Genomic DNA, 13,001 nt, shown 5'->3' with positions numbered 1-13,001 from the left:
AGGATAAATCACTGACCAGGGAATGAATGCAAAGCATTGAACTAGGACATGCTTGAAGTAGGATAAAAAGCTGCCTGGCAGGGATCTGGCAGAGTATAAGGGTGGTTGCTGTATTTTAAAAGAGAGAGTAAAGATTTAAACAACAGTCATGTACATTCCCTTAAGCGTTTCTTGGTTAAAGGAAATGATGTTGTGATTCTAATAAAAAACTCATTTGTTAGGTACAGAGAAATCACTCAGTAGGAGAAACACCATGCACAAATCCAAAAACACATCTCTATTCATTTCTCCAAATTATAAATGAAAGTTAAGTACTTTGCCAAAATAAGTGCCTTATTGTACTACTCTAATGGCTATTATTGCCTATAGTGATTCACTGAAGCAAGGGGAATTACAGAAAAATCAGTGATAGGAGATGGTAATGTAGTTCCTAAATTTTTCCAACATAATGTACAATGATAAGATATTCCTGTCTTTCATCATATCCTTCATACACACACACACACACACACACACACACACAACACACACACACAACACACACACACAAAACAGACAGTTCTCTAACCATGGCACTCTACTTTTCTTAACAGGCACACCTTTCTGAAGTCCAAGAACTGCAATCCAAGAGAAATTCTCTCATTGCACCTAAATGTACAGCATTCAAGCAGAGCAACCTGTATAAACAGCCCAATGCAAAACGAGTATGGATTTACCTAAATGGAGGCAGACTTGAAGATGGCACTTATGCCTGGGGCAAAACTATTTCAGAGGTAAATTTAGTGTGAAAGGAGAATGTTTCACAAGGCTAGGTTCAAATTCCAACTGTGGCATTTCTAGATTGTTAGATCAGGCAAATTATTTTACCTCTCTAAACCTCATTTTCTCATCTATAAAATGGGAGAGTAATACTTTCCTCACAGGGTTGAGATGATGATTGAATGAATTCAAGTGTGTGAAAATCTGGAGTACAACTCTGCGTGACATAATGTGTACACCAGAATATGATTCTTGGCTGGCAGAGAACAATAACGGTTAAACCCACAGCAGTCAAAGAGTAAAATCTAAACTTGAAAATAATTTAAAATAGTTTTCCTCTTCCATTTTAAGACTGGTTCACAAAAGCATGATTATCCTCTAGATATGTTCTCTGTGGGGAAAACCACAGTATTCACTAGAGGAAACCTGTCATATTCTTGATGCCCAGAGTCTGAGAATTATGGCAGACTTTCCACTTTCCAAAATTAAAAGACTGACTAAGGAAAAGATGAGTCACAGTTCATTTATTGTTTGCAATATCAGGATACAATTCTAAAATTTGATATTTGTCTTCATCTTTAAATAAAAACTTTAGGTACCTAGGAAATGGATTTTGGTAGAATTTCAAAAATTCTTATTTGTTGTAGTGATATCTTACATTGTAAAAATGTTCTTATTATTTTGTGAAATGTTTTGATAACTTTTTCTGGGACAAGAGGAAGTCACATAAGGATGAGATAATGGTGGAGGATGGAGGAAAAGGCAAGACAGTGCAACAGATGAGCCTGGAGGAGTTCATGGAGGCTGCTGGGGGCACCTAGAGTATCAGGGGCGCTGCAGAAGGGCTGTGCCCCTCACGGTTGGTGATTTCAAAGTGTGATGGAGACCACTCTACTTTGACAAGGACTTTGAATAACAACTGTGAAAGCAATTACATCTCAGAAGTTGACAACAGATTTGCTGTGCTTGAGAAAGAGAAAAATGCAGACAATACATTCAAAACTAGGCATATAAGCAAAGGGACTTTATACACATGAAGAAAAAGAAAGTGATTTTTTAAAAATGAATGAGAGCTTTTTTAGGAGAGAATATCCTAGAACCATTTCTGTAAAAAAGCTGAAGCATTTCTCAGAAAATCACAGTTGATTAAATTGTACCTAACCATTGCAACAAGAACTCATATGTTAGTGAGGGAATATGAAATGATTAATAAATAAAGAGTAGAGCAGAGACAATAAGATTAAAGATAGACTTTAAAACTCAGGAGAGCAAAAACTTACAGTAACTTTTAAAAATATTACATACACCTAGTGGAGGAATGACTTTTGGATCTATGTAACTCTCATGTAGCATGTAAAAGGCACTCCATACATATTATTCCATGATCATACAATTATTTTATGAGCTTTGTACATAAAGGGCACTGTGCTAGATGCTGTAAAGTATTACTCTAATTTATGTGTATGAAAAGAGTTTGAAAAGTTTATAGTGTAGTATAATTGACAGGTTAACCTCAATAGTAGTGGTAGCAATAGGAGACATAAAATAGCGCATGAGCCTTGTTCTCATTGCATTCATATTTACAATTGGCAAAACATTTGAAAATACATCAAGCTTTACTTAGGTTTATAAAGAAATGGGCACTCTCATGTTAATAGGAGTGCAACTTTCTGCAGGACCATGTGGCTATACAAATCATATGAAAATGCACTTCTATTATAGAATCCTATCCCAAGGATATTTTCTTGAATTTATGCAAAGGTTATTTGATAATAGTATTTATCATAGGTTATTTACAGCATAGAAAGATTAGAAATAATCTCACAAATAGGGAGTTGGTTCAATGAATTATAGTATGTAGAATGGGATATTATAAATAAAATCAACTTTAGAAAGAATAATGACAATAAAGATGTTGAAGATATACTAAATGAAAGAAGCATAACATAGAGCATATAGAGTTGAATTCTATAAACATGTATGCACACACATTAAAGAAAAAGACTGAATGGATTTTATTTTTGGAAGTGTGTATTGGATGGTCTTATTATTGGTGATCTAATAGAGACGGTCTTTCTTTATTATGTGTTTTTCTATGTGTTCCGTATTTTGTTATGCTGAACCCAGATTGTAAGAAGAATGCATTTGCTAAGGGAGCTGCCCCTCCTTTTAGAGAAGTGCTAACAGCATGTGATGAAGGTCAGATCAGTAGTCCATGCAGGAAGTTCAACAGTAGTTCAGAGGAGGGAACATCGTGCCCACCTGGGGTGAAGGAGAAAGCTCCACAGTGGACTTGATCAGGACCTCTGATGAAATTTGATCAATGGGGAAGAGTCAACATTTAGGCAGAGTAAGGATGAGGAGCAGCACACACAGAGGTATGGGTGTTAGATTCATAAACCAAATACATATTAATAGATGGTACTTGAACTAAGAAATAGGGAGAGATACAGACAACTGGAGAAATTGTTTAAAAGCATGTATGGTGGACACCATATACTCTCTGTATATTCTCCGTGGGCTGCTATAACAAAAAACCACAGACTGGGTGGCCCAGACAACAGAAATGTATTTCTCACACTCTGGAAGCTGGAAATTCCAAGATCAAGGTGCCATCAGGGTTGGTTTCTGATATGGACTCTCTTTCTGGGTGGCAGATTGCTGACTTCTCACCACTGTGTGCTCACACAACCTTTCCTCTGTGCTTACGTGGAGAGAGAGAGAGCGCACTCTAATGTCTCTTAACCTATGAGTTTGGGGGAGGACACAATTCAGTCCATTACACGACCCCAGACTAAGACATTACACTACCCCAGACATGAACCACTAGTTGTCTCTGAATCAGGCAATGGCATAGTAAAGCCAATGTTTGGAGGAGATTAATATGGCCTTGGTATATAGAAGGATACTTAGGCAATGTCTAGAAAGCTTTCTGCATATTATTTCTTCTTTCATTTTGTTAAAAAATGTTCTTTCTAGTCTCTTTTCTTTCCTTTTCCATTCTGTTTTTGTTTTTAGGGATCTGTTTGCGATTCTTCGTGATCAATTAGAAAAGCATCTTTTCAGGCCATCAGCCTGTAAAGAATACTCCAGGAAAATGGACTGTGGGTGTGAAACTACAGGAAGAGTAGGGTTCAGATTTTACTGGGTGAATCTGGCTAACAATGCCAATTCCAGAGAAGCTCAGAGTTTCAGTGGCTGGTACTTTCACCCGAAGAATGAGGAACAGAATGCTTTTCAGAGTGCTTCCCTCTGCTTTCTACAACGAAACCCCCAGATGGTGTTTGAATCCCATTAATGCAGGTTTTCCCCTCAACTTCTTTCACTGCTGTGGCTATTCTGGATGAGTTAACCACATGCTTCCTACCCAGTCTTTGAACGTGGCTGGAGCATCTCTCATCTCCAGCTGTTGCAGGGTCATTTGTCATCAGTGCGTCCCCTGCCCCACAGGGTTAGTGGCTCTTTCTTCAGGGCCATCATATTTCTCTGATTTATGCCTGTCCAAGCCTTCCTTCTATGGCCCTGTAGCATCTGTCTTCTCCCATCCCTGCAATGTCTTTCTGATTCCACAGAATTTCAAAACCAATGTGCTCTCTCACAGCCAAGCAGAGTTCTGAATGCATGAGTGGAAGCTGAATGAATGAGAAACAGATTTTTTTTTTTAATTTGTAGAGGGCAGTACCTCATGTCCTCAGGGAGTATGAAATAGTTCTGTGGTGCCCATGTGCACCACCCTGAGAGTACCGGGTCTATGAGAACTCACAAAATAGGTGAAGAATTATGTAAAGAGCATTGCTCGTTTATTATGAGCTTTTGTTATTGTAGAATTTAAACATATAATTTATATTACCCACTTTAAAGGAGGAACTTGAGTAAATTTACATATATTTGAAAAGCTGAGAATTAAGAACATCATTAAAGGTCAAAAGTTAACTGGACATTTTAGAACCTAATTGTACTGAAATGTCTTTTTTTCCTCCCAAATTTATTTTTTTTTTTAAGATTTTTGTAAACTCATTAACTGAGGCTGGTGTAAAATAGATCTTTGTGAAAACCAAGTGAAACGGCTATAGATTTAACTCCTATTTGTATTTAGTATACGTTTCTATTAAATAACATTCATTAACTTGATTATAATGGGCTTCCTAGGTGGCGCTAGTGGTAAAGAACATGCCTGCCAGTTCAGAAGACGTGAGATGCAGGTTTGATCCCTGGGTCAGGAAGATCCTCTGTAGGAGGGCGTGGCAACCCACTCCAGTATTCTTGCCTGGAGAATCCCATGAACAGAGGAGCCTGATAGGCTACAGTCCATAGAGTTGCAAACAGTAGGACATGACAGGCAATTTAGCATGAATTTAGCAATTTAGCATGAGGGCACCCACCTAATTATAAACAGGAAACAATTTCTATAAACTAGAGAAGGCAATGGCACCTCACTCCAGTACTCTTGTCTGGAAAATCCCATGGACAGAGGAGCCTGGTGGGCTGTAGTCCATGGGGTCACTAAGAGTCGGACACGACTGAGGGACTTCACTTTCACTTTTCACTTTCATGCATTGGAGAAGGAAATGGCAACCCACTCCAGTGTTCTTGCCTGGAGAATCCCAGGGAAAGGGGAGCCTGGTGGGCTGCTGTCTATGGGGTCGCACAGAGTCGGACACAACTGAAGTGACCTAGCAGCAGCAGCAGCAGTGACATTTTAGTGGTAAAGTAGGGGAAAATAGAAGAGTTATCCTTATGTAGGATTTTTTTCAGGGCCTTCCGGAGTGGCACAGGCAGTAAAAACTCTGCCTGCAACACAGGAGACCCGGGTTTGATCCCTGGGTTGGGAAAATCCCTTGGAAAAGGAAATGGCAGCCTACTCCAGTATTCTTGCCTGAAGAATTCCATTGTCAGAGGAGCCTCATGGGCTACAATCTGTTGTAAAGAGCTGGACAAAAGTGAAGTGACTTAGCAGCAACATCAGGGTTTTTTCAAGCTGCAGGAATCTCTTCCAGAGACCTATCTACATATTTCTAGGACAGCTCCCCACTTCTCCCAGTCAAGGTAGAAACTCAGTTATCGTACTCTTTGGTTGCCTTGGAGTGGAAAAAAATACATAATAATAGCTGCTAGGACTGAATTGTGGTCCCCCTTTCCCCCACTTTCAGTTCTTATGCTAAAATCCTAACCTCCAATGTGACTGTATTTGGAGACAGGGCTTTGCAGAGGTAATTAATGTTATGTGACCTTAAGGGTGGAGCCCTAACCTGAAATAATGTGTGGGTTTATAAGAAGAGAAAGAGAGATTTCTCTCTTTTCTCCCATCATATGAGAACACTACAAGAAGGCAGCTGTCTCTAAGCCAGGAAGAGCTCTCACCAGAAACCAAATTAAACCACAGCTTGGTCTTAACTTAGCAGCCTCCAGAACTGGTGGTATTCGTTTTGGCAGCCTACGCAGAAGATAGCGACTATTACTATGGAAAATTTAGGAAAACCGCAAAACTGTATTAAACCATATGAATCTGTAGTAATTAATATGAAATTTTGGATTATTTGAATAATAGATTATTGTTCTATTTTCTAATAGTAGAACAGCATACAGTCATTTTTGCATTAAAATTAGAAACAGAAAAAGCACCAACAAGGAAATGAAAATTCTGACTCCCACAAATAACCACAATTATTACAATTTTAATAGATCTATTCACATGGTTTCTATATATTTATACATTTGTTTGCCATTGTCATCATGTTAGATTACATTAATATGTGTTATTATTCATCAAACAAGCTCCTGTAACTTTTTGCCTGCATAATTTAATATTCTTTAACAAAACATTACTTTCAATGGCATCATCATGTTCTGTCAAATGGTTGGATTATTACTCATCCAGTTTTCTATTGTTTGCCATTTAGATTGTTTCTAATTTTGCTATCATAAAACATAATCCAAATAACATTATCTACACATAAATCTTTTTAAAATTTCTGATTACCTCTGCCAAATAAATTCTTAGAAGAATTTCTAGGTCGAATCATGTAGATGTGTTGGAGAATTTTGACAGCTATCCTCAGATTGTTTTCTAGGAATATTTCAGCACCTGATGCTCCCACAAGTTTGAATGAGAGTTCCTACTAACATGCTGTTTACATGAGTAATCAACAATGCTAATTGCAGTCACTTAGAAATATGTATTTGCAAGTTGACAGGAGAGAATATTATATCCGTGTTTCAATTTATATGTCTTCAATTACTTGTAACAGTGATTTTTATTTGTTTTGCTTGGTTTTTACCATTTATTAGTAGTCTGTGAATATTTTTCACACTAATATAAATTTTCTTTTTCTATGGCAATAAGCTATGCATAACTTGTCAGATTTATTATGACAAGTTTCCAGTTTGCCATGGTGTCTGAGAGATTTTTTAATGTGCAGAAATTAATGTATTTTTAAAGTTTATTCTTAATTTTTCAAGTTCCAATAGTATTTTACTATCCTTATATGATATAAGACTTCCCTGGTGGCTCAGATGGAAAAGAATCTCCTGCAGTGTAGGAGACCGGGGTTTTATCCCTGGGTCAGGAAAATTCCCTGTAGAAGGGAATGGCTACCCATTCCAGTATCTTGCCTGGAGAATTCCATGGATAGAGGAGCCTGGTAGACTACAGTTCATGGTGTTGCAAAGAGTCAGACACAACTGAGCGACTTTCACTGTTTCCTGTCATAAGAGACCCAGATGTATAGAACAGTCTTTTGGACACTATGAGAGAGGGCGAGGGTGGGATGACTTGGGAGAATGGCATTGAAACATGTAATTATCATATGTGAAACAAATCACGAGTCCAGGTTCAATGCATGAGACAGGGTGCTCGGGGCTGGTTCACTGGGATGACCCAGAGGGAGGGGATGGGGAGAGAGGTAGGAGGGGGATTCAGGATTGGGACACGTGTACACCCATGGCAGATTCATGTCAATGTATGGCAAAACCACTACAATATTGTAAACTAATTAGCCTCCAATTAAAATAAATAAATTTATATTAAAAACAATAATAAAAAAAAACAACAAGCAGACCAAAAAAAAAGATTCATCTAATTTTTTCTTAAGATTTTTATAATTGTCTGTTTCCCTCTTATTTTTTAAACTGTGTAAAACTTTTTTCTCGTGTAAAATTTGAGTGAAGCTATTTTCTCTACTTTATTTTGGGCTTAAAATTACTATCTCAGCCCTACTTACCAAATAATCATTTTTGTTCTTCCCAGTGAGTTGGAATACAAACTTTATGGTTATATATACTGAATTCTTATTAGCGTCTTCTTTTAAGCTGATACTTTTAGAATTATTATAGCTTTAATATATTTTAAAATCTGATAAGAGTTTCCTATTGTTGTGCTTTTCAGTTTCTACTTAATTACCCTTGTCTGCTGATATTTTTAAAAATTTCTTTCTTTATTCATTTGCTTTGGCTGTTCTGAGTCTTTGGCTATTGCTGCCCAGGCTTGTCTCAGGTTGTGGCAAGTAGGGGCTGCTCTCTAGTTAAGGTGCCTAGCCTTCTCACTGAGGCGGCTTTTGTTGCAGAGCACAGGCTCTGGTGCACATGGGCCTCAGTGGTTCCAGCCTGTGGGCTCAGTCCCTACAGTTTCCCGGGCTCCAGCGCACAGGCTCAATACACGGGTTTAGTTGCTCCATATAATGAGAAACCTTCCCGGAGTAGGGACTTATCCATTTCTCCTGCACTGGCAGGCAGATTCTTTGCCACTGAGCCACCAGGGAAGCCCTGTTGATTTTTATAGTTGAATTTTGTAATTGCACTTCAGCACCCTAAAATCATCCTACAAAAGTTTTGACTATAGCTGTGGTAGGCTATTAATTACTTTCATAAGAATCGACACCTTTTAGAAAATTTGATCCTCACAGCCAGATTGAATTGTGTGACATTGTTTTATATATATATATAAATATTTTTATCCTTCAATAAAATTTTAAAATTTTTATAACAGCCTCATATTTTAAATTAATTGTCACTCTGAGTAGCTTTGATGTTGGAATGAACTGTATTTCTTAAATACATATCTTTGGTGAATAGCAACAAAAAACAATCAATGCTTTAGAATTTATTTTGTGCTTGACAACTTTATTAAGCACTTTTTATTAATTTCTCATCCATTTACATAAATTTTCTAAGAATGATATTATATTAAGTTCATATGGTGATGATTTTACCTATTCTTTCAGAAGAACCATTTCTTTTATTTTGATTTTGTTTTATTGTATTGATTAATTAAAAGATACTTGCTCCTTGGAAGAAAAGCTATGACAAACCTGGACAGTGTATTTAAAAAGCAGAGACATCATTTTGCTGACGAAGGTCCATAGAGTCAAAGCTATGGTTTTTCCAGTCATCATGTATGGACGTGAGAGTTGGACCATAAAGGAGGCTGAGTCCCGAAGAATTACTGCTTTAGAACTCTGGTGCTGGTGAAGACTATTGAGAGTTCCTGATACTGGGAACGACTGAGGGCAGGAGGAGGAACAGGTGACAGAGGATGAGGTGGTTGGATGGCATCATTGACTCAATGGACATCAGTTTGAACAGACTCTGGGAGATAATGAAGGACAAGGAAGCATGGTATGCTTCAGTCCAAGTAGTTGCAAAGAATTGGATATGACTGAATGACTGAACAACAACAAATGTAGTAGTAAAAATAAATATCCTTCAGTTCAGTTCAGTCGCTCAGTCATGTCCCACTCTTTGTGGCCCCATGACCTGCAGTATGCCAGGCTTCCCTGTCCATCACCAGCTCCTGGAGTTTATTCAAACTTATGTCCATTGAGCTGGTGATGCCATGAAGCCATCTCATCTTCTGTCACCCCCTTCTTCTCCCACCTTGAATCTTTCAGAATCAGGGTCTTTTCCAGGGGTCAGTTCTTTGCATTAGATGGCCAAAGTATTGGAGTTTCAGCTTCAGCATCAGTTCTTAAAATGAATATTCAGGACTGATTTCCTTTAGGATGGACTGATTGGATCTCCTTGCAGTCCAAGGGACTCTCAAGAGTCTTCTCCAAATGATGTTCAAAAGCATCAATTATTTGGTGCTCAGCTTTCTTTATAGTCCATCTGTCACATCCATACATGACTACTGGAAAAACCATACCTTTGACTAGATGGGCCTTTGTTGGTAAAGTAATGTCTCTGCTTTTTAATGTGATGTCCACTTTTCCTCCAAGGAGCAAGCGTCTTTTAATTTCATGGCTGCAGTCACCATCATCAGTGATTCTGGAGTCCAAGAAAATAAAGTCTCTCACTGTTTCCATTATTTCCCCATCTATTTGTGATGAAGTGATGGGACCAGATGCCATGATCTTAGTTTTCTGAATGTTGAGTTTTAAGCCAACTTTTTCACTCTCCTCTTTCACTTTCATCAAGAGGCTCTTTGGTTCTTCACTTTCTGCCATAAGGATGGTGTCCTCTGCATATCTGAGGTTATTGATATTTCTCCCAGCAATCTTGATTCCAGCTTGTGCTTCATCCAGCCTAGCATTTCTCATGATGTACTCTGCATATAAGTTAAATAAGCAGGGTGACAATATACAGCCTTGGCATATTCCTTTCGTGATTTTGGAACCAATCTGTTGTTTCATGTCCAGTTCTAACTGTTTCTTGACTTGCATACAGATTTCTCAGGAGGTAGGTCAGGTGGTCTGGTATCCCCATCTCTTGTAGAATTTTCCGCAGTGTGTTGTGATCCACACAGTCAAAGATTTTGGCATAGTCAATAAAACAGAAATAGATGTTTTTCTGGAACTCTCTTGCTTTTTCCATGATCCAGCAGATGTTGTCAATTTGATCTCTGGTTCCTCTGCCTTTTCTAAATCCAGCTTGAACATCTGGAAGTTCATGGTTCACGTACTGCTGAAGCCTGACTTGGAGAATTTAGAGCATTTCTTTGCTAACGTGTGAGATGAGAGCAATTGTGTGGTAATTTGAGCATTCTTTGACATTGCCTTTCATTGGGATTGGAATGAAAACTGACCTTTTCCAGTCCTGTGGCCACTGCTGAGTTTTCCAAGTTTACTGGCATATTGAATGCAGCACTTTCACAGCATCATCTTTTAGCATTTGAAATAGCTCAACTGAAATTCCATCACCTCCGCTAGCTTTGTTCGTACTGATGCTACCTAAGGCCCACTTGACTTCACATTCCAGGATGTCTGGCTCTAGGTGAGTGATCACACCATCGTGGTTATCTGGGTCTTGAAGATCTTTTTTGTATCGTTCTTCTGTGTGTATTCTTGCCACCTCTTCTTAATATCTTCTGCTTTCGTTAGGTCCATACCATTTCTGTCCTTAATTGTGCCCATCTTTGCATGAAATGTCCCTTGATATCTCTAATTTTCTTAAAGAGATCTCTAGTCTTTCCCATTCTATTATTTTCCTCTATTTCTTTGCGTTGATCACTGAGGAAGTCTTTCTTATCTCTCCTTGCTAGTCTTTGGAACTCTGCATTCAAATGGGTGTATCTTTCCTTTTCTCCTTTGCCTTTAGCTTCTCTTCTTTTCTCAGCTATTTTTAAGGCCTTCTCAGACAACCATTTTGCCTTTTTTATTTCTTTTTCTTGGGGATGGTCTTGAACACTGCCCCTTGTACAATGTCATGAACCTCTGTCCATAGTGCTTCAGGCACTCTATCAGATCTAATCCCTTGAATCTATTTGTCACTTCCACTGTATAATCACAAGTGATTTGATTTAGGTCATACCTGAATGGTCTGATGGTTTTCCCTACTTTCTTCAATTTCAGTCTGATTTTGGCAATAAGGAGTTCATGATCTGAGCCACAATCAGCTCCCGGTCTTGTTTTTGCTGACTATGTAGAGCTTCTCCATCTTTGGCTGCAAAGAATATAATCAGTTGATTTTGGTACTGACCATCTGGTGATGTCCATGTGTAGAGTGTTCTCTTGTGTTGTTGGAAGAGGGTGTTTGTTATGACCAGTGCATTCTCTTGGCAAAATTCTATTAGCCTTTCAACTGCTTTGTTTTGTACTCCAAGGCCAAATTTGCCTGTTACTCCATGAATCTCTTGACTTCCTACTTTTGCATTTCAGTCCCCTATAATGAAAAGGACATCTTTTTGGGGTGTTAGTTCTAGAAGGTCTTAAATATTCTTAACAATGGAAAAAAAGGAAGAAACAGGATCATTTCCCCTCCATAGATAGCTAGAAAGTTGGAATTTTTTGTTTTTTATTTTTTCCTTTCCCATGTCCCTTTTTAGTGATGTTTTACATTTTTACTTTCCCTATAAAAACTTATTTTAAAATTTTAAATTGATTTATTGTCTAACCATTTTTTATAACAGTTGTATCATGTTCTAGTGATCTTACTGCTTAATATTAGTCACTTTATACTATGACTTTTCCATGGTGAAGGAATTTCATTCATTTTTTAAGTAATCTGAAATGTATCTGAGCGATATGTTTTCTGAATTTTTCTACATATAAGAATACCTTTTGTTTCCTGTAACCAAAGTATTAATTTAGCTGAAAACTGAATTCTTACACTGAAACCTTTTCCCCTAAAAGGCTCATTTTCTTTAGTAGTCAGTGTTACAGAAAACAGATCTAAACATAACTGAATTTTCCCCCCTTGTCTGAAATTCATACTTTTAACCCAGTTAAAGTTAAATGTTAGTCATTTTTTCATTAACTTTGCCGTATCTTGGGTTAACCTATTTGATATGAAGACATGTTTGAAAAAAGAGAATTTTCGTCTTTTTTTTTAATAATTCCTTAAGTTTATATATTCTGAGTTCTTCTCCACTAATACCTATATTGTATAGGTTTAATATCTGATGTCCTGATGTGACATTTGTTTAACTTTTCTCTTATAAATTTTGTCTTATTCTTTCTCTATATCCTAGGAGATTTTCTCAACTTAGTCCTCTCTAATACAGTTTGGTTTTCTATAATATTCAGTGTGCTTTTTTTCTGTTTGTAAGACAGAGTTTGATTCTACTACTGAATCTTTCATTTTGTTGCCTCTCATTTAGCTCTCTATTCATATCGATTTAAAACTCTGTTTCTTCTCTTACCAGCTGTGTGACCTTGGTTATGATATTTAGCCTCTCTGTTCTCCATTTTTCTCACCAAGAAAAAGAGGGTAATAATTATTCCCACAAAATAAAATTATGTTATCCTTAGAAACTTTTAAATAAGTTCGTAGCTCATAGAAATGTGCCAGTAAATTTAAACTGCTATTAT

The 13,001-nt window shown here is 37.5% G+C and overlaps 1 protein-coding gene across 1 annotated transcript in view; it reads left to right on the top strand.

The window, feature by feature from the left end:
* DCDC1 (doublecortin domain containing 1) overlaps positions 1–13,001 on the top strand; it is a 482,101-nt gene that overhangs the window by 448,790 nt on the left and 20,310 nt on the right. The window contains exon 36 of the mRNA XM_069554647.1: positions 594–773. Coding sequence (XP_069410748.1) covers positions 594–773 — 180 coding nt within the window. The remainder of the gene's footprint in view (positions 1–593; positions 774–13,001) is intronic.

The sequence above is a fragment of the Ovis canadensis genome, chromosome 15, assembly GCF_042477335.2.
Source record: "Ovis canadensis isolate MfBH-ARS-UI-01 breed Bighorn chromosome 15, ARS-UI_OviCan_v2, whole genome shotgun sequence".
Classification (NCBI taxonomy): domain Eukaryota; kingdom Metazoa; phylum Chordata; class Mammalia; order Artiodactyla; family Bovidae; genus Ovis; species Ovis canadensis.
The sequence above is the reverse complement of the archived record's forward strand: the minus strand, read 5'-3'. Positions and strand labels throughout refer to the sequence as shown.